This window comes from Balaenoptera ricei, chromosome 9 (genome assembly GCF_028023285.1).
Source record: "Balaenoptera ricei isolate mBalRic1 chromosome 9, mBalRic1.hap2, whole genome shotgun sequence".
Classification (NCBI taxonomy): domain Eukaryota; kingdom Metazoa; phylum Chordata; class Mammalia; order Artiodactyla; family Balaenopteridae; genus Balaenoptera; species Balaenoptera ricei.
Window position 1 is genome coordinate 12836649 of NC_082647.1, and position 27484 is coordinate 12864132.

At 40.0% G+C, this 27484-nt stretch overlaps 1 protein-coding gene and 1 non-coding gene across 2 annotated transcripts; both read right to left on the bottom strand.

Annotated features, from left to right (window-relative positions):
• Positions 1-1184: 1184 nt before the first annotated feature.
• LOC132372277 (U6 spliceosomal RNA) lies at positions 1185-1291 on the bottom strand. Its single transcript, XR_009505145.1, has one exon. It is a non-coding gene; the product is annotated as a U6 spliceosomal RNA (small nuclear RNA).
• A 2872-nt stretch (positions 1292-4163) lies between these two features.
• Positions 4164-25991, bottom strand: WEE2 (WEE2 oocyte meiosis inhibiting kinase). Its single transcript, XM_059932621.1, has 11 exons — positions 25638-25991; positions 20581-20777; positions 18762-18813; positions 16663-16835; positions 14940-15061; positions 9668-9814; positions 8891-8998; positions 8673-8758; positions 7738-7908; positions 5947-6089; positions 4164-4320 (listed from the first exon to the last, which is right to left on the bottom strand). The coding sequence occupies exons 1-11, from the start codon at positions 25989-25991 to the stop codon at positions 4164-4166; spliced, it is 1710 nt and encodes a 569-aa protein (XP_059788604.1).
• Between the last annotated feature and the right edge of the window lie 1493 nt (positions 25992-27484).

The following is a 27484-nucleotide window of genomic DNA, read 5'->3' on the forward strand; positions in this document are numbered from 1 at the left end:
AATACTTCAGTGTTGCTTTACTCTGTCTTCAGCATCAGAAATGTCCTTTCCACATACTTTCAAAATTCTCTACTCAAATCGTCTTTCCTTTGTTCTCCCATTTCACTTTCTTTACACACTCAGTCTATCTTGTATTAGAATTTAAATGCCCATGAAGGTGCCTCCTCTTCCCCATTGATTGTGAGCTCTTAGTGAATAGGGACCTTGTTGTGAATATCCAGTTGGCAATTATGCTTTAAACAAGAACAGACCACAGGCCAGAACAGAGAAATAGAACCTAGAAGGATACTCAAATAGGCCTGGAATTAGAAAATTTCAAAAAAAAAAAAAGAATCTAGAAGAGTAGCTGAAATGTATTTTTTAATTAAACATACCACTTTTACAAGAATTTACAATTTTCATTTTGGTGAGGAATTCCTGAAACCTCTTCATGGTGTGCATATACCTGCACACACTCTAACATAATCATAAACTTTCTGTAGTTCATCCATGGACCCAGAAAGTACCTTCCCAATGCTGAGAAGGGGTGAAAGCATCATGGCTTTAATCAGTTACAGTTACCCCTGGCAACAGTGGAATAATTCAGGGTTTTCATCCTTTGCAAAGCTAGCTGAGAAAGAGACATGTCTATCATATATGCTCAAGTCCACAAAGTTATCTTTGGCCTTGCCTTTTTTTTTTTTTCCTTATGATAACAGATCAGTTTTAATTCTAACACCTGAAGCTATACAAGGGTGTGCATTATAAACTTCATGGAACTGTTGTACACATTCAATAAAGTGACAACTGTGCAATACCACTTAGTATCTCAAAATCAGGAACATACTTTGGAATTGTTTAAACACAATCCACAGAATTAAAAACAAAATCAGAAGTCATCCACGGTTATACTAATTGCCAATTAAAAGTTTTATCATTTACTACTTGATATAATAGTCAATATCTAGTAGGGGATATTGGAAGTGATTTCAGATTCTCATACTGTTGTACTCTGTTGGGAAGATTTCTTGAGTAGCTATGTGACTGGCCGAAGGTGGGTACAACTAGGACCAGAACAGCATGTAAGGTTCTACCACAGTTTCTGTAGTTTTCACTTTTTTTCCTTTGTCAGTGAAAAGTGAACAGTAAGAATTAAATACTTATCTTTACATATACACAAGGTATGCTGTGAAAGCATATTTGCTAAAAATATGGAACGCTTCACGAATTTGCGTGTCATCCTTGCGCAGGGGCCATGCTAATCTTCTCTGTATCGCTCCAATTTTAGTATATGTGCTGCCAAAGCAAGCACTGGCCTTGCCTTTTTTCCCCCCCTAAATTAAAAAAAGTCTCAGCTATAGGCATCAAGTGGTAGAGACCAGGGTTGGCAATGCTTTCTCACAGATAGGAAGCTTTGGACAATTTCAGTGCTGTAGAATAACATTTTTTAGATACTTTAATCAAGTTTTCACTTTGCTTTTAAATCAGTTTTTCCTCAAGCCTCATAACTATTAGAAAATTACAGCACTTATTACTTAAACTGATTACTATCATGTTTTACATTGATTCAAAAGCAATTTTAACAATACTCCATAGTTACTATGGCTATTTTTTTGTTAATTTCTTTTTGAATTTTTGCATTTTATTTTATTTTTTTATACAGCAGGTTCTTATTAGTTATCCATTTTATACACATCTAGGTTGCTTCCATGACCTGGCTATTGTAAATAGTGCTACAATGCACATTGGGATGCATGTGTCTTTTTGAGTTATGGTTTTCTCTGGGTATATGCCCAGTAGTGGGATTGCTGGTTTGTATGATAGTTCTATTTTTAGTTTTTTAAGGAACCTCCATACTGTTCTCCATAGTGGCTGTATCAATTTACATTCCTACCAACAGTGCAAGAGGGTTCCCTTTTCTCCACACCCTCTCCAGCATTTGTTGTTTGTAGATTTTCTGATGATGCCCATTCTAACTGGTGTGAGGTGATACCTCATTGTAGTTTTGATTTGCATTTTGTTAAATTTTTAAAAAAAATCAACCTGACAGTTTTTATGCAATTCAAGATTGACAGTATGGTTCATACAGAGATTTTTAAGATACCTAACTGTTCAGGCTGAAATGTTGACATTTATCCTTCAGTGTTCATCTTTCTACAGCTTTAGAGAAATAGCTTCTATAAATTGTTGGATGTGTTAGAGCTTAGTAAAGCACAGTAGAATTTCTTTATAAGATTTCTTTTACTCAAGATTGTCTGTTGGCACCTTAACGTCAGTGTTCACGTTTAAGAAACAGAACTTCATGACTGAGGATGGAGCGTCTCACTGAGGCCAGGGGTCAACTTCCAACTGAAATGGAAGGGATTAAATCCCGAACCCATTGAGGATCCAGTCCCTCTCACACTCAGTGTCTGTGCAGCTGCCTGCTCTTTTGGTGACTTCCTGCTACCGTGGAGCCCAGCAGAGAGAAATGGAGAGAAACCAACAGTCTGGCATCGGGTCCATTCAGGTCCTAGAACAATCTTTGAGGAACATGGTAGAGAAGGGGTCGTAGGTCCTAATAGTAGTTGTCAATGCCTAAGAAGAAAAGTGTAACCACAGAATTCTGGGCTATACATTGCATACTCTTAATAATATACCTGCTTATAAATCGCAAAGTGTGGTTGACCTTGCAGCACTGTACCACAAGGGACATGGCTGGTGTCAGGGAGGCAAGAGATAAATTAACTCAGTTTTAAAACCTGAATAATCAACTATACTCCAACATAAAAAAAAATAAAAATTAAAAAAAAATACATAAGAGCTCAGGGGAAAAAAAAAAACCTAAATAAAGACTCATTTTTTAAAATGTCAATGGGCAATACAGAGCACTATACCCCACTTAATTGCATGGAAGAAATTGCTACTCCAAAACAGAAGAATGACGTGATGGTTTGTTCAATGATTTATTCAATTTTAAAAACTTCTTAATTTGCTTTTAAAAATTAAGGGAAAAGAAGAAAACAAGGCAGCCAAAAAGCCTACAAGCCATGAAGAGGCTAACGTCATTAATATGACACAACTAGGAGTTCTCAAATGCCTTTATGACCAACATTATTTTGTATCATAGCTTGGCCATTATTAGCTTTTAGGGCCGTGAAGCTGGGCTTTAAAGCCAAGACCTGTTAGTACCAGCCTATTGAATTCTCTCTCCTATCTACTCATGGTTTCCAACATAAATTTCTTATTCTTTGTTAGTTACATATTTATAAAGAAGAGTGCTTTACTCATATTTGGCTTAGGACAAGATAAAAACCTTTATTTACAAACATTCTATTTCTTTAAAAATATATATACAGAGTAAAGGATTTGGATAAAATAAGTTAAATCACAGGAAGCAAAGCCAACTTCTGTTAAAATCAAGGAGAAATTGGTGACAGCCAGAGAATCAGAACCAGTTATAACAGTTACAAGAGGCTCAAAGCAAATAGATTGAGGGACAACAAACCACATCAAATTTCCCTTGAACCCTCTACCCAGTGGTTTTGTTCCACAAGTTAATAGCCAGCTCAGAAATTTGAAGTTCTGTAGAGTCTTATTTCTACCCACCTCATATGATGGTGAAGTCATTTACTTAATAAATACAATATCAGAGAAGGGGATTGGCTCCATTCAGAGAATGCAGTAGGAAAACTACTTGCTCAAAGTGGCTGAAAACTCCTTGAGGAATAAAATCATCTAACCTGGGAAATGTTGTTGAAATCCAGGCACACTTTCTTGTAAGCTGTTACCTCAACTCAAAACGAAATTGAATTCCTTTCTGTTTGCCCGGAGAGTCCCTGGGATCCTTGATAGGTAGGTAGGCAGCCCCATAGTCCACAGGCTGCACAAAGGGCTGCTTTCAGTTCAGAGGTCCATGCTTTCCCATTGTGCATCAACACATCTGAGAAGTGAATGAACTGTCGACAGGTGGTGTTAGGAATGTAGCAAGAGAGAAGAGAAATGGCTACCAATGATAGCACCTACGACCACTGCTGCTAGGAAGTCTTGATAGCTGTAGGATCTTGGCTGAAAATGCTAAATTAGGAGTGGCTTTTGAAATCTTTGGGCACCCAAGTCCATTAGTTTCTCCCTTTACAAGAGAAAGGTTGACACAGTTGGTATCTATTTTGGGGATAAAACGTGAGTTGGTGTGAAAGGAGTTCTTATGGGGAAGACTGTCCCCAGGTGAAGCTTGAAGACTTGGCACTCTTTCCTCCCACCAGGCGTTTGGTGCTTCTTGATCCCGTGGGGGTCCCAGAGACCCCAGGGACACTGTGGCATTCCTTGGGGGACTGGGCCTGCTGGGCTTCTTTCAGTTCCCTGGAATTAAAGAGGAAAAATGTACGTTACTTGGTCCTAAATTAGAGATAATATTTATGATCAAAACTGATATAGATGTGGCATAAACATACATAAACTACCAAATGTAAAATAGATAGCTAGTGGGAAGCAGCCACATAGCACAGGGAGATCAGCTCGGCGCTTTGTGACCACCTAGAGGAGTGGGATAGGGAGGATGGGAGGGAGATGCAAGAGGGAGGAGATACGGGGATATATGTATATGTATAGCTGATTCACTTTGTTATAAAGCAGAAACTAACACACCATTGTAAAGCAATTATACTCCAATAAAGATGTTTAAAAAATTAAAAATTTTCTATAAAGTGAAAAAAAAACTGATATAGATTTTTCTTTTTATTTTAGTATTTATAGAAACAAGCCTGAACTATACACGGAATAGAAAATTAGCTCCTGTGATTATCTTAAAAAATGGCTAGCACACACGTGCCTCAACACACAGCAGGCTCGGCATACTGAATTCTACTGATTGGGGCATAAATGGTCTTTAAAATTAAAGAAAAAAAAGAGAACAACTCTAGAGGCTATATATGAAAGCTCCAGGGGTCTGCGAAGCACAGCCCATGGGTCAAATCTGGCCTGCCACCTGTTTCTGTAAATAAAGTCTTACTGGAACTCAGCCATTCCCATTCATTTGTATATGGTCTATGGCCACTTTCACATCACTCCAGTAGAGTTGAGTCGTTGCAGCTAAGATCATATGGCCCACAAAGGGTGAAATACTATCTTGTTCTTACAGAAAAGTATGCCAACCCCTGGTCTAGACAATTTCAAAAAGCAAAAAAATATTGAGTTGCTTATTAGGAAGGATTACCTGACTAAAGGCTCAGTTAGAGCTTCCACAGCTCATTGCCAAGAAATCATTTGGGGGACTTTTCAAACTAATCATTTTAAGATGGGTTGTGCATCCAAAAGAAATTGGACCTCTAAGTTTATTCTAGACAAGGACCATTTTTCATCTGCTTTTATATTTTCAACAGTTCACAGTATGTAATAATTACTTTAAAATGCCTTCAGAACCGTGCTCAAACATCACTTCCTGACCTTTATAATACCAAGCCCACCCTATCTAATTAATTAATTTGTTAAATGAAGGAATAGATTAATAAATAAATGCATGCATGAATACAAGCTTACATGCATAAGTAATAGGACTGCTTCCTTTGGCTTGGAAAAATACCTCTTTCTCTAAACATTTGCCAAGACAATATCTGCCTGCCCCCAAGATTTAATGGATTTCTAATAGATATCTTCCCTCTTTAACTATGGTTATCTTATATCGGGTGATCATCCACCAGTTACTTTAAAACTCTTGTCACTCAGAATCCTGCTAATTTTTCTTTACCAGTTGTATTTCCTTGTATTCATTTGCATTGACTGGAATTTTCTCTCTCAAGCCGTCTAGTCACGGAGCATCCAGCCCCTTGTTACAAAGGGCCCCATGCTACTAGCCTCTTTGTGGGCAGGGGCCCTGTGTCATACTGTTGGATTCCACTCGAATCCATAGAGAAGACACATCAGACCAGTCATGTCACTGTGAGTAGTACATAAATAGATTCTTTCTCAACTCCAGCATCCAAAATCTACCTTTCCAGTGTGGCTGTCTTGAACTTTTCCAAGTTCAACTGCTGCTGAAGCTCTTCTGTTTTCCCCAGGGAGGGACAGAGAACTCGACTTTTGGCCAGAGCTGCTGCAGAAGGTCTCTCTGCTGGATCGGGGTGGATCATGTTCTGACGAGGTAGGACCAAAAAGGAGGAAATAGAACTTCACTGTTGGGAAAAATCTCCCCACCCAAGCCAACTCCAACCCAGCTTCTGCTGGTGGATTTTGTGAAACTCGCTTCTCCTTTGTGCAAAGGAAAGAAATAAATGAAAACTTAGCTCCACCTGGGACAGGAATATCATCCTTATCTGGTAGCATCAGTCATCCATACCTTTGAGTTGTCCTTAAGTATCATATTTTAGAGCTGGATGAATGATGAACCAGCTTAACTGCCTTAATTTTAAACAGGAAGAAACTGAGGTCCTGAGACAAAAAGTGGCTTGTCTAAGTTATTGACAGGACCAAGACTAAAACTCGGGTTACCCAACTCCTAGTTCAGCTCACTTTCTACCATAATGTGCTCATTTTTCACTTAAAATTAATTAAGGATATCCCACCATGACAGTATTCCTACAGCATTTATCTTCAGATAGAGGATGTGTATAGCCTATAATGACTGGAATACAGTAGAAAATACCTAATATACGGAAATTAGTAGTGTCGAATAATGAAGAAAACACTGACCCTTCCATTTGGGGAGCAACGTTCAGAGCCAGCTCCACCACTTATTATGTAGCCTTGAGCAAGTCACGTACCTTTGCTGAAACTCAGTCTCCCTTTCCTATATTTAGGATAGCGATATTCACCTTCTGGACTATTGTGAGAATTAAATGAATTAACATATGAGTATTACCTAGCACAGGGACAGCATTGAGGTACTCAGAATCAACTAAATCTAAGATCAATTTACACATAGAAATAGGTGATTAGACTATGAACAGAAGACCACTGTGAGGAAAGGTTTGCCTTCTTTCAGGAAAGCAGAAGTGAGGAAGGACAAGTTTGGAACTAAATTTGAAGTGTTCAGGTAAACTGTGAAACTCAAATTTAATCTCCAAGAGAGTAGATATTTCTAAGGCTATTTTAGGGATTCTAACCAATCCTGTTCCTTAAGCCATGAAGTAAGTCTTACATATACATTGCTTTTCTAGTATAATTCTAGCTTCTTGACAGTGTAGGTATTTTTGTACCTCTCTTTGTTTCAACATAATACCTTCCTTTCCTTGTCCCTTCACATACTCAGGTATCATTAAGGACAAGGAACACAGATTCCTAAATTAACATTATGCCTTTCTTCTGCTCAAATAACTGGGGGGATTGTCAGTTATCCATCAATAAAGTAACTTATGTTTCCTCTATACACGCAAAATTCAATTTTTTGAGTAATATCACTGTTACCATTGACTGTAGTTAAAACCCTGAAATAGGAGCCTAAGAGCAGGTTTGATTTTGGAGTTAATCAATTATCGAAAGTGAAATACAAGTCAAGGAGCTGCTCTGAGTCTTGGTTTCCTCATCTGCCCACCTCACAGGGTTATTAGGAATGGTAAATGAAAAATACAATAGGATTTTTAAACTATAACAAAAGGTTTTCATGATATGCTCTAAGTTTCCTAGAGAACCTTTCAGTCTGTCCTGTTTTTTCTGGGCTTCCTAGTCATGTTTCCTTTCCCTTCTGTCAATGGCACCACCATTTCCCTTTTCCCACCTATTTACCATTACATTTTTTAAAAAACAGACATTTCTATCCTCTCTTCATTTCATTAGAGAAACCACCTTGAGTAGTCGGTGAAATTCTTTGGAGAGCTCCTGAGGCATGTCTGGAAGGTTCCCCTCTCGGATGTGATGCCACGCAGCACCATTGGTAGGTAATGACTCTGCTCCCGCAGCCAGTGCAACGGTCAATCCCAAGGCAAATATGTCTGCTTTAGGAAGGTGCTGATAATTCTTCAAAACAGAAGACACGAAGGCCAGTTAGTTCGCCAAGTGAAGTGAGTCTAGACTAAAACACAACTGGTAAGAGAGATTCATTTGAATGCACGTGAACTTAAACAGAAGCAGTGGGCAAGGTCATATCTGCTGTGGTTAGTGGTCTATCTCTAGGGAAGACAGGACAGAGCACAAATCCACTTGATTAGCACTGCCCTGCCCCAAAGAGTCTGAGGCAGAATCTCAGCGCCATTTTGCTCTCTCAGGCTCAAAGAGGCTTGAAGCATAGATTGGCTGATCACAGATAGGAAAGACTCCTCTTTTTCCCCCCTGATTATTATCCTGTAGAAAGTTATATCCTTCCTAGGCCAGACTCACAGACATCTTAGAAGGTGAGCAATAACTGAAGGTCATTCCAATGACCAAAGCTGGAGGTGCTATCAAAAGGATAGTAGCATGATGAAGATGGGTTCGACCAATAACGGCTTCCTTCCTACTAGGAAATCCGTAAATTTAAGAATTCTAAGAAGTATTAGAAACAGTAAAGGACCTTCACGAAAAACAGTAAAAATTTTGCTTAATCCATGTTTGAGCCAGCTTTCCCCACACTTTTTTTTTGCAAAAGTTTCTCTCCTATCTTTGGTCTCCATTCTGGATAGAAAAAGGATAATATAAATTTAAATTATAAATATATACTTTTCATTTCTTGCGCTGTCAACGTTCATTTGAGACTCAAAATGTTCAATGGATTATAAAATACCCTCCGTTTCCCTAATCTATACCTCTTGCAAAATCTCATTAGCCAGGAAGCGACTATCTCCCTCTTCCACTTTGGGCTTGCTTATTGATGTCACATGACCCAAGTCACCTAGAAAAAGAAAAAAAGAAGTAGAGTTCTTTAAAAGCATGTCTTTCTTAAAACTGGAATAAACGGAGTAGAGTTGTCAGCATAAATTTTATAGGATAATATTATACCAACCAGGTTACAAGACAGACTCACCAATTTTATACATCACATTGGCAGAGAGAAACCAATCAGCTTCATTTTCAATCTCTTCTGGGACTACTGGAGAGTCACTTTGCATCTTATGACATATGAAGATGTTACCTGAAAAAATACAGAATTGTCATTAAGTAATGAATCCTAAGCTTTTTCACCCGAGATTCTTTTCTGTAAATAACATTTCAGTCACCCTCCTTTTCTGTGTGCATGTAACAAGACTACCAAGGTTTCCTTTCTTCCATGGAATCTCTCACACTACTTCTGAACAGCTGAGTGACTGATAATACCTATTTCAGTGAAACTTAAACCTCAAACATGCTCCATCCTCTGAAGAGGCTGGTGGCCTCAAAACAAAGAAATTATCAAAACCACAAAATAGTCACAACATTTCCTCGCATTTCACATTAATGAGTGCCTAAACCATTCATTTCTGCTCACTTCGATCAGGGCTGAGTTAGAAAGAGTAGAGCACTAGCTGTAAAAAGTCAGGATGCAGCCAATATGCTGTCACTTATCTATGCGGTAAATTAAACACTTATCTTCATATTTTTGCTTCACTATCTGGGAGTCTTTACTCTCTGTCCTCTAGGCCCAGGGGGGAAATGGTTAAAGCTCTTTAACTGAAATTTGGGCAGGGGAGGGGGAAAGGGGAACTGATGAAAGGGATTCTGCCAGCAAACAGCATCTTTGACACTTGATAGGCACGCACAGATTCTGACAACAGTAGGGAAAGAACTCAATACGGCCAGAGGAACAGAGGAGAGCTGTACTGACTAGGTTTGATGTCCAGGTGCACCATGCCAGAGCTGTGGATGTACTTAAGCCCAAGGGAAATCTGTAGAAGGATGTCTTTGAGTTTGCACTCTTGGAAATGATTGCCAGACTTTGCGTTTTCAGATATAGCAGCTTGCAAGCTCCCACCTGGGAAAGAAAAACAGAGAGTAGCCCCGCAAAATGAGAGAAAAGGTATGTATCTTATAAATGAAAGCATAGTACGTATTCAATAAATTCCTCATGAGTGAACGCAGTTCAGCAAGTATAAATTGCTTCAGTGTCAGTTTGAAACATGATATCTGCTCCCTGTCTATACCATAGACATATTGGAAAGAGGAATTAAGGGCCTTTAAAGAGGAAAAGAAAATACCATATCCTAGGTATCCAAGATGTGGCCCTATTGCTTTGAGTATGCCCCAACTAACATTTTAAAAGTTTTACCTAGCTATTAACCAGAAGGCCAATCAGGCCTAGTCATGTAGCTACTATGGTGTTGATGAATAATTCCATGTTGGTATCAAGCTAGTAATTATAGGCCATTAGTAATTTTAATGTAATTGACTTCAAGTTTCATTCCATTAAAATATATATCATGAAATAAGAACATGTAATGATTGCTGACCCAAGGAAAATATAAAACCTCCATATACACCTAAACCCTATTTGAGCCACCGTGTTTGTATATCAACTATTTATCATTGTTATCAATAAAAAGATAAGGCCCCGGCTCACCTGACTACCTGATCTTAGATGCCCCTGTCCTAAGGTATTAGAATGCTTCTGAACCCTTTGTTTCATTAATTAGCATTTGTTGGCAGCCTCTTCAGTCAAATTAGAGACTCCTGGGACCCCCTGTCAGTTAGAAAGCCCACAGCTCCACCCTCCAAGTGTGTATCAGAACAGGAGGATCTGAGATGGTAACTGTACTTTTAAGGAAATTGATATTTTAAAGTATCCTACGTAAAACTAAATTTAAAGCTTGAGCTGCCATGTTAAAATAAGTTCAGAAAGGAGAATTCAGCCCCTTTCAGAAACGCAAAAAGGGCTAAAGTAAAGGTTATTTTTTTTCCGCCCTGGGAGTCTTCTTAGGAAAGAACTTACGGACTGTCAAAGACATTAATTAAAAAGGAAGAATAAGTAAAGAAAGAGTGTGTGTGCTTGTTAAAAATGCAGTCACCTCAATACTAAGTTTGCAGAAAAGGTTATGAGCTGCGACAAAGCCCCCGGGTCCCCACTAGCCCGAGTGTTCCTTTAGGACAGGGCCCACAGCTCATTCATCTTCACTGTGCCAAGGTCTGGCACGTAATAAGTATTTTCTGAACTGAATGTCTATTCTGGCAACAGAGGGAAAAGAAAGGCTGAGTCAAGGACCCTATGAAAGGTATGGAAAGAAAGAAGCATCCTAGGTTACTTAGGATCCACTTAATATGTTCCTTTCGATTATAAGCAGAGGTATTTCTAATCCCCTGAAGAGCTACAGATATGTAGTAAGGGTAACTAGACCAGTACTAGCAGCACTTGTAGTTACTTAGAATCTGTATAGGTAATATTAAAGATAGCCAAGAGGTCATTAGAAGAGTAGAAGTTACTGGAAAGTACTCATTTATACGACTGTATTAGAATATCCTTATTTTGCTAGAGCTAAAGCGATTGTCCACACACTCTTATAGAAGAGCATAGTTAACTGTTCTTTACTAAATAGTACTAACAAGGAAGTATGTGTTTATAGACATAGCAATACTGAATGAACTGTAAACTTAATCCCTCCTAATCTCACCCAGCTGCCCTGGAGCCTTAGCTCTGTAACCCAAGGTACCCCCACTGGAGCTGGCTCCTGCCAGCATGGCGCCCTAGGAGGAAGCAAGCCAGCTCCTGGCAGCTCTTTTCAAATCACCTTTGTGAGATGAGTTGCTGAATTCCTTCCTTTAGATAAAATAAAGATAGTCGCCCTACTTGGCCGGAAAAAAAAAAAAACTTAAGAAAAAAATATCCACGTTTTCCTGTCTGCTCGCGAGGCCTAACAGATACCGAAACAAATAAATAGCAAATGCCTTCCAACAATGAAATGCAAAAAGTAGACCAACAATTCAACAGGATATTATGTTCATATATTTGTATTCTCACAATCTTGATTTTATGTTGCCACCAACAGCACAAAGCATATTTTTCTGCTGGTAAAGTTGTTCCTTATTTGGTGGAAAAATATAACCAGTATTCATGGTGTTCCACAGAAGACACACTTCTGGATGTCACATCACTTGAGCAAGTATGAGAACCACCATTCTAGGGGAACATGCCCTGTAAAACTTCTGTGACAGAGACGTCAAAAGAAAATACTGCCTTTAGGGAGAGATTAATCATCCAGTCCTGAATCAGTTAGAATACTGGTTGTTGCAGAATCAGCCTGCTACCGGAAAACCTTCAGATTTCTGAGGCTGGCCCAGAGGTGGCTTGTAGGGGATCTTGGCTAGGGTGGCAGAGAAGGAGGGAACTTTTGATTACTTCAGGGTTCAGGAGGGACAGGAGGGGAAATCAGATAACTGTTAGCCTCTAATAGTTAAAATCTAAGTTATCAAAATCATCTAACTTATAATCAGAGTTAAAGCCATAACAGTACATGTTCCAGCCGGCCTGCTATGAGAGGCTAAGGGTGAGGGGTAAGGGTGGGCATGGGGAAACAGGGCATAAGGATGAAGAGGTGAGAAAGAGGGAGAGGATGCTGTGGGGAGGGAGTGGAAGGAATGAGGCACTGACTACTCTGCTACTTTACACATACTTTGGGCTTATTATCCTTTACTTAGAGCCATCAGGCAAAGTCTCAACATGGATTATCCTTAACTACAAACAAGGTATAAGGGCATGCTTTATTTTCCGTGATCAGTTCACATTTGAAAGGTTCAATGTATGTGAATTACATTTTGCTAAATCACAGTCCCATTTTAATTGGCAAGTGTTGAGTGAAGTTAGTGAACTTCCATGATGAACAAACAATGATTCCCCGTAATCTATCCCATCTAGTCAGACCCACTGCCTGGCTTTCACGGCCCACTGCAGTCTTCCCACCCTTTACCTTGCTGATCTTATTTCCTCCTGTAGGGTCACCTCAGGCCTGTTCGTCTCCTTACCGTCTGCTAGGCCAGCCCCGTTCCCAGCCCCGGTGCTCCTAGCCGGCCTGCTGTTCCCCTAACTGGGTGGTCTTCCCTCTCCTTGCCTAAACTCTAGTAATCCTTCTGCAAGGTCTCATTCAAGTCTTACCTCCTTTATGAGATTTTCTCCGGATATGCTAATGACAAGTATTATCAAGTTCTTACTATGTATTGAGACTTGATATTGTGCTAGCATTTGACATATATTGTTGCCAATTTGCAAACTACCCCCTTAAGTAAATATTACTGTCTCTTTACTCAGTGAGATTAAATGACATCCCAGTGGTCCTACAACTACTATGTGACAGAGCTGGATTTTGAACCCAGGTCTGCCTGACTTTAAAGCCCAGGCGCATCCCACCACACTGCCTCTTGCTCACATTCATCCTCTCCGAACGCTTTGTATCCACAGTTGTACCATATGGCTTTGCATCAGATCGTCTCTTTTGTATTCATTTTAACAGAGCAGATGGAATGAAGCTCCTTGAAGATAAGGACTTACTTACCTTATCTCACTCTACAGTATTTCTCACCCTAGAGCTTAATACAGTGTCGAGCCTATAGAAGGTATTCAAATGTTGAAAAGAATTAGAAGATGATTTGTAATAGATCACTTCATCTTATTCTTTTTGAAAATTTGAAACTTTTACATTGCCCAGTTAAAATTTACATTGCCCGCAGGTTAAAATTAGTTGTGTTTTGCTTTATTAATTTTTTAATTTGATATTCTCTTTGTTAGTAGCTAAATGTCATGGAAATAAAATCAATCTTCTTTATAGAGAGAGGGAAGAGAGAAAAAGAATAGGGAATCTCAGGTTATGATAAGAGGAAATTAAGAAGAGAAGATGAAAAGAAAGTCTCAACATCTCAATCACAAGTATAAGGAAAGGGTCCATTTTTTAATCCCAAAGAAACTGTTAGAAAAAGGGATTTGGGGTGAGCTTATTAAGGAAAAAAACTCATGAAGTTCACAGGTAAGGCTATGAGAAAATCAGGCTAGAAGGAAACAATAAGGGAAATGCCAAATCATTATTTTATAGGATATGTCTTCTATACCATTTTCTATGTTTTTAGCAACTCGTAATGTTATTTACTTACCGACTTGTAAAATCAATCATGTATACGGTGATGGAGCTTTATCACTGATCACTGTTCTCAAAAGCCAGGCTGGACATACATACTCAGGGCTATCCAGTGGCCATTAAACTTACCCAAAGACACACTGTACTATTAAAGAAGCTCAGGGTGGGTGTATATGTTGGGGGGGATGCCGTTATCCAATATTACTGTGGCTAAAATATGGATTGCAAACTATGGATGCATCCTAAAATGATGGCAAGCTTCTATTCAACTGGTAGCACTTTTCTACTTTACCACTGAACATTTTGATGAAAATATATTTCCGAGAATAACAATACACAACTACTGTTATGTCACCCCTTAATCATAGATTAGAAATATTAATCATGGATTAGAAATATGTTAATCCAAAGGACCACTCTTTATAATTTAAGTAGCCCAGAAAAAAAAAAAGGTTTTACTGGTTACGGTGTATATATGGTCCTGAAGGACCTAGGAGAATATACCTGAAGTCACCAAGTTTCAGTCCCAGCACCCCACCCCATGCCCTTACTCTTGTGAGAATACTTAAAGCTCAAAGGTAAGAAGCAGCAAGAAACATGAACAATCCCCAAACACAGGAATCCATTTCAAAATTAATCAAAAGTTGGCTCTATAAGTTTACCACCCCTTCCCCAAAATCGTAAGGACTATGGCTTACATCTTTTAGAATACCTAGTAAATGGTAAAAGGATGATTTACCATTCAAACCACCAGGGTGAAAGTTTTCTCTTTAAGTATTAATTAAAGTGTGAAGGATGTGATGATAGCTTCTGTGTATTAGCTGTGCATCAGCTTTGAAAGAAATACATAACAGCATAAGCCTGAAATTCCTTTCCAGCTTAACTCATTTTCTCCAGCTCTCTGCTTCCAAACAAAACAGTAGTACAGACTTTTAGGTATGACTCTAATATACCTGCCATAAACTACAAGAAGGAGGCAGAGATTTTTTTCTGAAGCCTTAAAAGTTCATCTCCCTCTCCACAGATATTAGACCACGTACTTACCATTGCAGTATTCATTCTGAATGATCATGTGGTCATCTTCTGCCCATGCAGAGTAGTAACGTACCACATGGGGGTGATGCCCGAGCACCGCATGAGCATAAACTTCATGCATAGCCAAATTCCTAAGAGATGGAAAAGCACTGAGAAAATTGAATCAAAATAATAGACATACAAAGGTTTTTAAAAGACAAGCTATGAGGCATTATTAACAATGGCAGAACATTTACTGAGTGCTCACTGCTTGCTTACTGTTTTATCACATTTAATGTTTGTAACGCCTCAGTATGATATAGTGGCAAGGATTAAGGCTTTAGAAAGTTAAGTGACTGACCCAAAGTCAACCTGGTGATAGTAGATCTAAGACCAGAACCTTGGTTGTCCTGGACCAAAGTCCATGGTTTTCTGATTGAACATGACATATGTAGAGAGGAATCTTAGGTGGTTATTACCTCAGCAGCAGACCTGCTTTTTTTTTTTTTTTAAATAAATAAATGTATTTATTTATTTATTTATTTATGGCTGTGTTGGGTGTTCATTGCTGTGCACTGGCTTTCTTTAGTTGTGGTAAGCGGGGGCTACTCTTCGTTGCAGTGCACGGGCTTCTCATTGTCGTGGCTTCTCTTGTTGCAGAGCACGGTCTCTAGGCACGCAGGCTTCAGTAGTTGTGGCACGTGGGCTCAGTAGTTATGGCTTGTGGGCTCTAGAGCTCAGGCTCAGTAGTTGTGGTGCACGGGCTTAGTTGCTCCGTGGCATGTGGGATCTTCCCAGGCCAGGGCTTGAACCCATGTCCCTGCATTGGCAGGCAGATTCTTAACCACTGCGCCACCAGGGAAGCCCAGACTGGCTTTGATTCTTATTTACACTGTATCACAATCTAAAAACCCTGATGGGCTTAAGAAGAAATGGACTTGATTGTGGATATTGTGATGGGGGCTTAAGAAGAAATGGACTTGATTGTGGATATTGTGATGGGCCCTCTACCTTCCCTATGAAGGCTAAACAATCATTATAGTCAATATTAAACTCAGCCAGTATGATGTAGTCACAGGGACAATCTTGGGGGCAGATATTCATTATGCAATAGGAAATCCAACACAAAAGAAGCAAAATATAGTACTTGATCAATTTCATTATTCAAATGAAGAATTCCAAAGACTGATGTCAGATTCAGCATTTTAGTATTATATTCCCCAGAGTTCATAAAAAGCAATGGCTGAATCTGAAAATATTTGTTTTCCTTGTGGAAAGGAAGAACTTTTGAACATTTAGTTCTGGGAATGAAATTTAAATTTTTGTTAGTTTTTCCTTGCTTACAAGGAAGGACACTTTGAAACTTGACTATTGAATTTATTATTAATGCAAAGTAGAGATAACCAGTGAGTTAACAATAACTTGGTAATATTTCTGATGAACTAAACAGGCACCAGAAGATCATTCCATAAATCTATTCGTTAAAAAAAACAGTAAGACCAGTAGTAAAAGCCAGGAGAACTACAAAAAACAAAACAAAAGCACAACATGATCCCAAATGCTCATGGTATATTTCAGGAAATAACTTATCTCTGATCTTGAAAATTCAGAAAGGTTATGAATGTGAGACAACTTTCAGTGGGTTGGGGGGGGGGGTGATTAAAAAAAAAGTAGCAAATGACATCAGTGCCCTGATTCAAAATGCTTTGACAAATCCAAGTGTGTATTTCTAGTACATTTTAAAGGTACTCACTCATCTGATGATCCTACCAAAGGTTTCGTGGAGCGTTTTATTGCATAAACACATCCATCCAGCCTCTTAATGCACTTGTAGACTGTACCAAATTCCCCAACCCCGATTTTTTCCACCTCCAAGAATTCTTTTTCATAGCGGGAAGCCATGTTGGTTTCTCGTAGAACACATCTCTGAAATATTTCAGTAAAAAAAATAATTCTCCCTAACATATTGTGAGAATAAAATTAAGGCATATTATTCCTAAATTTCTCTAAGTTTTCAAAAAGACTTTTGAGGCAAACCCATCAATATTCTTGGTAGCAAACGCCCCTGCAACCCTGCCACAATTGCTGACTACCTTCTCTGTGTTCTTTATAACCTGTCATACAACTCTGTACTGACATTTCTCTTTGCTATATTATTACATCTTTTTCTATATTATTTCCTCTGTCTGGCCATACTCTTCTTCCCTATATGTGCCTAGAGGGGACACCTCACTCACAGCCAGAGCTACTGTCCTTAGCTGGAGGAGTGGGTGGGCTCTTGGAGGCGGATGTTAAACAAAGGGAACACCTCTCTTTGGCTCTTGTTTACTTGTCTCACACTCTGGCTGCTGATGCTTCATCTCAAGTTGAATAAACATACTGTGTTCAGTTTGCTTCCCCAAAAATCTTAGTCTGGAGAACAAAATTGTCAAATTGATTATTTCAGAATGTGTGCTCAGATATAGCAACCACTCCCGCTACTGGCCAACTAGCGACATCACTCATTGCTCTGCTAGTAAATAACTCGAGCAAGTCACTGAACTCCGTTATCAGTTTCTCATTTGTAAGATGAGGATCATAGCAACTATGCCTCAGGGTCCTTTCAAACATCACATGAGAATTATATATGTTACAAATATATATATATATAAAAAATTCTCAGTAAATCGTGGCTATGATGACAGAAATATCCAGAGATTTATATGAATCTCAATCCAAGCTGATTCATCTCTGTGAACTCATCTTTTCCCAATGTCCTCATTAGCAAGAACTTTTGCCATCCAACTTTAAGTGTTTAAAATATCTTGACTCTTACTAGCTCTTCATTTTCAACATGCAGTCCCAACCAGCCTTCATCAACAAGATCTATAATTTCCCTTGCCCTTAGCCAGTCTCAAGCTCTGTTTCCTCCAAGTCTGGATTTGCTGCAGCTACCAGCCCTCTCTCCATCTCCTCTAATAGGAAGATTGTTTTTGCAAAATGATGCTGTAGAATCAGACAAACCTAATTGTTTCCCATGAGGAATCCACACTTCTGTTCAGAGGCCTGAAGGCGCTGGTAGTGCTTACCTGCTACCTTACCATCCTCATCTCAGACACCAAGTACCACCTTACCATCCATATCACTCCCTCCCCCCTTCCCCTCCCCGACCCTCCCCCCCACTTACATGCACTGAACATTATAACATCATGAAAACATGCCTATGTTCAAGCATCTAAATGGCAATTTAATATTCCACTGACTTTAAACTATAATTTACTTGGCCATTCTTCTATTATTGGACATTTAGTACTCCCCCCCCCCTTTTTTTTTTTTTTTTCTTTTTTGCTATTACAGTTAAGGCAGCAACAAACATCTCTGGTGGTAATATTTACAGCATTATTTTCTTAGTATATATTATCAAATGAGGGATACTAGATCAAAATTATAAAAATCAATAGATACTGCACATTTAAGAGCTAAATTTTTACATATAGACCTCTGGCTTTATGCCCTTTTTCTCTGTTTTGTCTTATTCATTTTTGGACCTTAAATATCTTGATTTTCCCTTCACTTCTTCTGGAGTATAGAATTTTTCCCCAGATCAAAGACTGTAGCAGTAGCCTTTAAGAATACTCCAAGGTAATGGTTCAGCAATATATGTGTTAGACACTGTCTGGTAAAGTAACAACTAGCTAAGAATATAGACCCTGATGAGAGCCCAGATAAATTTAGCTGAAAAACATATTTACTACAAGGTGTGTGGAGGGTTGGAGAGGAGAGAAGGCAGAAAGGAGGGAGGGAGGGAGAAAGAAGGAGGCATTAGGATGAAATGACTGTGTTACGACAGCTGGACCAAAGAACTGTGCTCACCTTGGCAGGCAGCCCTTGTTCTACCTTGCCTTCTCCTGGACCAGCTTCCTCACTTGGAAAAAAAAAAGTAATATCAGAGTATGATTAGCACTTATTGAGCCTGGTACTATGCTAGGTTTGGGGGCTCTACAAGTAAATAAGACAATTACTTCCCCTCTTCAATTTATATTTGGGCACAGGGATAAACAGAAATTTTCAATACAAGAACTTAGGACAGGATAAAAACAAGATATCAAGGGATACCATAGACAGCGCCCAATTAATTATTTGAAGAGTAAAAGCCTTTCCCAAAAAAGAGGACATGTAGCTAAGATTCCAAGAATGAGTAGGAACCAGCTAAGAGAAAAGAACAGGGTTTTAGGCAAATAGAACACGGTATGCTGAGATGCGAATCAAGAGAGTGCACAGAACATACCTGAAACTCTAAGGGCTCTTCGCCAGGATACAACACTTCCCCTGCAACACCTGCCTCCCTTAGAACCAGGCCTGTCTTATGTTCACAAGCCAACTGTAAGTATAGCAGAATGTGCTCTAATCCTGGCTAAGATGTTTTCAACTACTTTTCATTAAGCTGAAGTCTCTGACGAACACCCTCTTTGGCATGAGCAGATGCATCCTGGATCTTTAAGCAAAATTTCAGTTTCTAGACCAGCCAGCTAGGTTCTTCTTCTGGACAAGTACAGGGTAGAAGTGGCAAGTGGAGGACATTACACTCATGCAAATTAAGTGATGCAGGACACTTGTGACTTACATTTAATACTACATTCTAACACTTTATAAAAGAACAACGCCACAATGAAGAAGAGGGGAAAATACCCTCTCAGAATCACTAAGTTATTGTACTAAAATGTCACCACTTTCAGGGCCAGGAATTCAAATCAGCAGTCTTTTCCTGCTAGCTTCAGTGAGAGGTGAAGCCATTCACTCTGAAGGTTTACAAAGAATTCTAAAGAGCTAAAAGCAGTGGAATACTCAGTAACAAGAATAGACCAGTGTACCTGTGCTGAAGTCCTGTTTACTTAAGATCCAGGAAATAGTATTGAGAAAAACCTATTCTGGCTACAAGGCTGATTAATATGTAGTCATGGATTCCAAAAGAACACAGCACATTAAGTGTTCTACAGGCTTTTAGATTGTTAGCTGTGCATTTATTTTGCTGAGTACACCTAAGCATAAATGACTGGCCTGTTTTAGAGGTGCTCCCATTCTATAAAAAAGCAGCATTGAGGATACAGTAAAGAACTGTCCTTGAGTAATCTGCACTCTCCTTATTTAGGTGATTTCTACCATTCAGTGGCCTTTATGGAATAGTGCAGCTGGCTTTCCATTTATTAGCACCTCCAAAAGCAGTACTCTCTTTTTCTCTTCAGCCAGCCTTCCATCACCTGCAGAGAAGTTCAAATCCTTGCTCTATAGCTCTCATCACCAGTCACACCACTAGACTCAAGACAGCAATATACTCTCTGGAATGAGAACTACACCTTCCCCAATTGCTGGACTCGTAGTAACCAGAGAGGAGCCCTTGAGTGCAGTTCCATAGCCCATTCAACTTCCTAATATAAGACAGATCTACTGCTTACTCTGCCCTGTTCTTTCAAAGAGAAGGCACTTTACGGTACACTTCAGAATGGAAAGGTGTTACGATCTCTGTGACAAAGAAGGTTAAAGCCAACGCTGACATTTAGAAAGGAGGGAATATATAAACATGATGTCGACTCATTCAGAAAGACTTCTTGTTTATTCCTAATCTTTAACACTCCCCCTTCCACTTGGTAATAGTAAGATCAGTTCTCAAAAGTCATAGCAACAGGACACTTACAGGTCGCCTCGGGTTTTCCGCTTGCCATTGGATTTAAGGAATTGTTTTCTATAGGACTCCGGAGTGAAGGGATTAATATTGACCAGGGCGAGTGAGGTCATCTCATCGGTGAAGGGACTAGGTGTGAGCTTCAGATGCTTAGAGCTTCGGGAGGGGAGCTTCCCTGTTGAAGAGATCACCGGCTGGCTCACCTGGCCCTGAATGAGGATGACAAAAGGCAAATCAGAATGGAGGTAATTTTAAAAAAATGGTTCTGTATCAGTTAGTTAATATTTGAACCAAAGAAAGTTATTGCTGAAAGGGACCTTAGAGGATATCTGGTTCACTGCAAACATTGTAACTGGTTCTCTTATGAAAAATACAGACTCCCAGTCTACCTCTAGAAATTTTGATTCCTGGGATCAGCACAGCAATCTGTACTTTTGTTAAGCTCCACCCTCTTCCCCTGGGCGATTCTGAGAGTCAGCAATGAGACCACCAATTCTAGTCCTACCTCCAGCTTTTTAAAGATGACCTTTCAGCTTAGACAAATGAAAATGACTCTAGAAGACCTGGTGCTTATGTTCTCAGACTGTATAGTTAATTTCTCCTCAATTATTCATCCCAATATTTGTTTGGTACCTACTAAGTAGCAGATGCTGGGCTAGGTGCTGAAGGGTCCAGAGGTGAATTCTGGCTCTTAAGGAATGCACAGTCCGTTAATCAGCAGTTCAGCGATGTTTCAGAAATAATCACTTTGTAAGGGAAAGATTTCATAGACTATCTAAACATGGAAAAAGAAGTTTCCAAGTCCACTAAGAATGTAGCACAAATTGAGAAAAGTTCCAGGAAGTTGGGTAAGGAGACTGAAAAGTAATACTCTAAGCCCTTAAGATGCAAGGCTTTGCAGTGGCTACAACTAGCATACCAGTCAATAGGAAAATGTGCAGGGCTTACCACTCCAAGTGGGATACAGTAAGAGAACATCAGCCTAAAACCTAACCAGAACTAAATCAAACGACAGAGGGGAGAAATCAAAGACAAAGAATTCTGATGAGTCAGCAGAATGCTATTATGACCTAAGTGCCAGGGGTCAGAGGAATAGCTGCATAATAGATCCTCAAGAGGACAGTAGTAGACACAGGGGCCATGATGTAACCTCATAGTGTAATCATTGTACCATGAGGCTCTTTGGAAAAGAATTCTGTTTTGATATTCTCTGCACATGACTTTCGAGTGTAGAAGCAGAAGCTAGATTACAATATGATTCACTATATAAAAATGTAATTAAAGAATGTGAGGCTACAAAGAATGGATATTAAACTTATTAATGAATACTCATTATTAGATTAACAATAGAAGCAGAAATAAATACTCATTAAATGACTGATAGAAACAGAAATGAAGGAAGCTATAGAGTACACATAGTAGCCTAACATTTTTTTAAGTGAAGAAAACTTGACACAGTCAAGAGTTTTGCCAAGGGTTTTACATATGTCTTAGAGTTCAGAGGGTCAACAGCCCTGGGGATATTATCAGACAAAGCCATCAATGACAAACAATTTTCCCATAAGTTTATTGTAAGGGTTGAGTATTGGTTCAAAAGAAATAAAACTGTACTATATGATATTTCTCAGTTGTCTATGTGATTCAGGAAATGAATTTAGAATTATAGTAAATCATTTTCTGAAACAGTTTTTTTGTGATGCTGATTATCATATGGAAAATAAAATGCATCTGTCACATATGAAACAGTGGGGCATCCACACCTGGTATGCTGCACATAGCTCCAGTTGCTACAGTTCAAGGACAACAAAAAGGCCTAGAAACTTGTCAGATAAAAGCAAGGAAAAGTATTCATATCAAGGAAGACTATCAGAATTCCTAGTCTGGAAATATGAAGGCTGATAGATTTTGTGAACTCCACTTACAATATAGCAAATGATATTATGTTAATATGGGTTTTATTGCCAGAATGGTAGAATTGAGTAATACTTTTGAAATCTAAAAGAACACAGGTTGCAACAAGATTTATGAAAGTGAGTTCTGCCTAGAAGTAAAGTAGACTGAAAATTTCTGGAAAGATGACCAGGTTGAGAGTATAAATGTGTTGCAGAGAGTGTAGCTAATTCTATATAAGTAACAGCTCTTACTACAGATGATTAAGAGAAAGGAAATTTGGGGAATAGCTCCTTGACTTCAGAAGATGGTGAGAGGAGAAGGTGGCAACCTCCCACTAAGACACAACATCACAGGGACTGGGAAAGACTTTAAAGGCCCAGTTGGTACAATTAGTTCCCTGATGCTTGAATCCCTGGTACAGTGTTTCTACCAAGTGGTCATCAAATAGCGTTGAATGCATTTAGCTACAGGGACCTTACTACCTCCTAAGGAAGCTCTTCTATCTCTAGATAATTCTGCTAGGAAGTCCTTATGGGGACCTGAAGTCGTTTCCCATGATTTCTGGTCCTATCCCTTGGGCAAGGCTGAACTAAGCCAATCCTCCTTTCCTCTGCATCCCTGTCTTTAGCACAACATTATGAATTATCATCACCCTGGCCTCTCTCCTCTGACCTTGATCCAAACTATATTTTTCGTAAAGTGTGTACTTTCCCAGTTGCATTTCCAGTTTCCTTCCCAAACTTTGTTTTCTTTCTGTCCCTCAAATCTTGGCATTTCTAGGGTCCCTAGCTTGGACCACTCCTCTTCTTACTCTGGCACACGGACTATGTAAACTTATACACACCCATGGCTTCAACAACTTCCTAAATGTTGATGATATCCAAATATAGATCTCCAGCTTAGGTGGTTTTCCTGCATAGCAGGACCACTTATCCAACGATTTACACCACATCTCTTTCTCCAAACCTGTACATCCTCTAAGGTCACCTACCTTGATTCAAGGTACCATCTACTCGGTCAAACAAGCAGGAAGCCTCACAACACCCTAGGTCCCTCCTTTTCCCGCAACCCCTCCATCAAGTCAGTTAGCAATTCCTAAACATCTCTCAATTTACCACTGTCCACCACTATCCAAGTTCAGGCCCTTCTTTTTTCTCAGTAGATCTATTATGAATTCTGCCCTGCCCCCATGGTCTCTCCTGCTCCATTCCATCCCTCACATGAAGGTCATGATTTTTCAAAACTGCCTCTGACCAAAACCATTTAATGGCTCTCTCAACACTTTCAGGATAAAATCTCAGTGTAGCTCCTACCTACCTACTCTGGCCTCACTGCCAGATCCCTGCCACTCTGAACAACAAGCGGTTTTCCAGGTGTAGCGTGATCTTTCCCCTCCATAGCTCGGTAGATGCTTTTCCCTCAGCCTCAAGCTCTCACTCCCTTCTTTTCCTAGCAAACTGCGACTCATCCTGTAAGACCGCTCTCAAACATTACTTTCTCTGGAAAGGTGTCCTGGATATCTCGAAACTTAATTCCCCACTATTTCTCATCATGCTCTACAAGTCCTCTAGCATATCTGATCTGAACTTTATTTACCGTTGTTGTTTACCTTTATTCATTCCGTAGGCACTTTTTGAGGTAGTGAAGGGTTTGCCAGCAGAAGGTCTGCTAGCATATCAAGGTGTTCAGTTAAGTTTTCAATGAGTGGATGAAATACACATACCGTGCCGTGTCTCCTTGCCTGCTTACTCTTGCTCTGAACTACATGCTTCTAGCCCACTCTCCCCCTAATTTCCATGTATTAAAACCATACCAATATCAGGATACTCTGTAAGGGCAGGTTATTTCAAGTTCAAAAGACTTCAGCTGGACAAGAAATATGTATATAAATAAAAATGTTTGAGATTTTGTTATATTTAATAAAGTGAACATTTTTAGTTAAATTCAAAGAAAAAAAAAAACCATACCAACTTTCATTGCCCATCATATGTTTCCTTCACCTGCATTTCTTTCCTGACTACCCACTGAGAAGCGGTCCACCCAGAGAACTCTGACCACTCTTGAATCACCTATCACGTAGTATCCGTAGGCATATCTCCCCTGCCAGAGACTACCTCATGCTTCCAGCCCACAGTGGGTTCTCAGAAAATAAATGGTTGATTGATTGGTTATTGGGACCATTGAAAAACCCAGACAGACACATGAGCGTATTAAAGTAGTTTGTCTACCAGTCAAACGAGAAGCTTAGTATTTCCTGGTAGTTGTGGTACCCATACTCAGCAGGGACAAAAGAGACCTGCTGACAGTGACTGTGCTGCCATCAGAAGCACAGATGTTATTATGATGATCTTAAGCACCTCAAGCTGAGCCAGCGGGAAGCAGAGCTAATTCCAGGCCTAAGGCTCACACACCACGGCACCAGTCTATTAGAGGTAACCCTGCCCCAGTCCTGGCTTTAATAACGTGAATGATATAATAGGAGATCAATCACAGAAAGGATAAAGGAACCTGCTTACTTGGGACCTTTACCTATTTGCCATCCTCAGCTTATAAAGTAGTATCAACAAGTTACCTCTTTGTTCACATATAAGAGCCTGTACCTCACTAGACCAAGGAATGGAGAGGACTTCTTTCTGGAAAGAGCAGCGGCAAAGGGATAAAAATATGTTAAACAGTGAATGTGAACATTCTTATATTAGGAAATGTTAGTAAATAATCACAGAAAAATAGAGCCAGTTGGCGTAATGGCAAGAACAGCAGACCAAGCCCCAAAGATCATGTTTCTCAGTCCTTTCTCTGCCATTGGCTGAGCTACAGGCCACTTTCTCTCCTGAGACCTTGGTTTTCTCATAGGTAGAGTACAGGTCAGGCTGTAGATGTCAATATTTTTTCCAGTTCCAGTATTCTTTCACGAGGAACTTTTTCCCCACCCAAGATTTATCTGTGGCCTACACCAATGGTTTTAAGAAGACAGCTGGCAAGACACTTAATTCTGTTTTCCGGTAACTTTAAACTCTTCTTCGTTTTCACCAGCAAATACGTAACTGAAGATAGACACAGCCTGTGAAACAGAGCTGTCACACGTACATAGGACTGGGCCCTCGTTCTCCGTCCGCCGAACGGAAGGAGCAGGGACCTCAGCGGCCGGGCTCCCTCCTCCCCAGTGATGGACTTACTTTGGGAGTGAAGGGGCTCTCGCAGCGTGGCGGCTTGCCCTTGTCTGGTGGGGCTGGGGTTTCAGGACGTGCGAGAGAGTGTGACACTGGAGTCCTCAGACCCTGACCCGGACTCGCTTGGTCTTTTTCCTGAAATGTGTTGAGGTCACGCACGTTACTAAGGGGAGTTCTGAGAGGTGTAAGCTCTGCCTCCTGGACACATCCTGAATCCTGAACTCCAGACTTCTCTGGGGTTTGGCTCTGGGCCTCTTTGCTCTCCTGGGCTTCCTTCTGTCCTTCGTTCTCATGCTCTTCCTCACAAGAGGAAAAGCTTAATTTCTGCTTCAGTTCTTTGTCCTCGTCGTTGTCACCCATCTCAGCCAAAGAGCTTTACAACCTAGGCAAGAAGGCCTCACCGCAGGAAACACTACAGAGCTGCAGAAATAAGGAGGAGACAAGAAAGTAACCTGGCAAGTTCCCTAACTCTGGCCTGGCTTTCCTTCTGCCAACTAACAGCTACATGGAGACACACCATTGGTTTACTCACTTAAGTACCACGTATCTGTGTGATCTCAGCTTCTCCTCATTTCCATTCTGATTAAAGAAGGCTCCAGTAACTCTTTGAGCAATTAAATCCAATTATGTATAGAACTCTTCTGGATATCCCACAGTCTCCCTGAACCCATGTGCAACTACTAGGGAAACAGTTGGATTCTTTAATTTAGCATGGCTTTAAAAATACATGTTAGCCAACTGGGAACAAGCTCATTATTGGAAAGAAATTATTTTCATTCTCTTACACCTATCATTTAGAAATATCACCCTCTCCTCTCCCCTGGTTCCCACCTACCCAGTGGCTAGCAGCAGTTCCTTAGAATTCAGTATCACCTGGATATCATAATGATCCTTAAACAGCCCCTAATATATCTTGGCTGGAGTTCATCTCCCTAATAGAGACACACCTGACATCTCTGCCAGACACACCTGTCCTAATTCAGGCACCTCCACACCCTCCACCCACCCCCAGGTATTAGCAGTTAAAGCTTTTAGGGAACTGGACACATTTTCACACTGAAAAAAAAGAAAGGTAGAAAGATCAGCAAACAGAGAAGCAGATATATGTATCACTTGAAAATGGCAATTACTTGGGCCCCAGTCACCTTATTTTGTAAAATATGTTTTCTTACTGTTTAGATATCTTTAACATACCTTATTCAATTTCTTTCTCAGAGAGGCCCCTATGGAGAGGGTTAAAAAAAAAAAAAAAGCTCTTTGAAGAAAGCAAAAGGCCACCAATATCACTTTGTAGGAGAAACCATGTGAAAGGCACTACATGAAAAAGGAAAATCATGTACATGAGCCCCCGGTGCCCTCAGGGGGGACTCTGGAGGGACTGGACCTGAGGAATTATTTACACGACAAACGTGGACCCAAAGAGAGAGAGGTGCTGAGGATGAGTTTGGTCTTGACTGAAACAAATTCAATGTCCCTTCTCTTGATAGTCTTTGGTTACCCATTGCCTGTCACCCATCTTCCATCTTCTCTCTCTTCACCAATCCCTCCACCCCTTTCTTTTTTCTCACTCCTTTCCCATTTCCCACTTGAACTCATGAGAAGGTTAATCCAAGTGAAGAGTAACTGGGGTGGAGGTGATTGTGAAAATGTTTCTGCAGCTAAACGCCTTCTCACGCCCCAGCTTTTTGTAGGTGCGCACACCACCCAATCCTTCCTTTGTCCTTCCCCAGTCCCTCCGGCCACGCAAACTTTCCAAATCACTCAACAAGGTAGCTCACTGCTCACCTTTGTCAGAGACTCGGCATCCCACAGGGACCAAGGAAAATAGAGTCATCCACAGGGAGGGGAGGCCG

What these genes read in the sequence shown, in the direction of transcription:
- WEE2 (XM_059932621.1), bottom strand. Translation starts at nt 25,991, where the DNA reads ATGGGTGACAACGACGAGGACAAAGAACTGAAGCAGAAATTAAGCTTT. An exon ending in TCAGAATGAATACTGCAATG is followed by an intron (nt 9,815 to 14,939) that starts GTAAGTACGTGG and finishes TTTCTTTCCCAG; the next exon opens with GTGGGAGCTTGCAAGCTGCT. An exon ending in CTAATGAGATTTTGCAAGAG is followed by an intron (nt 7,909 to 8,672) that starts GTATAGATTAGG and finishes TCTGTTTTGAAG; the next exon opens with AATTATCAGCACCTTCCTAA.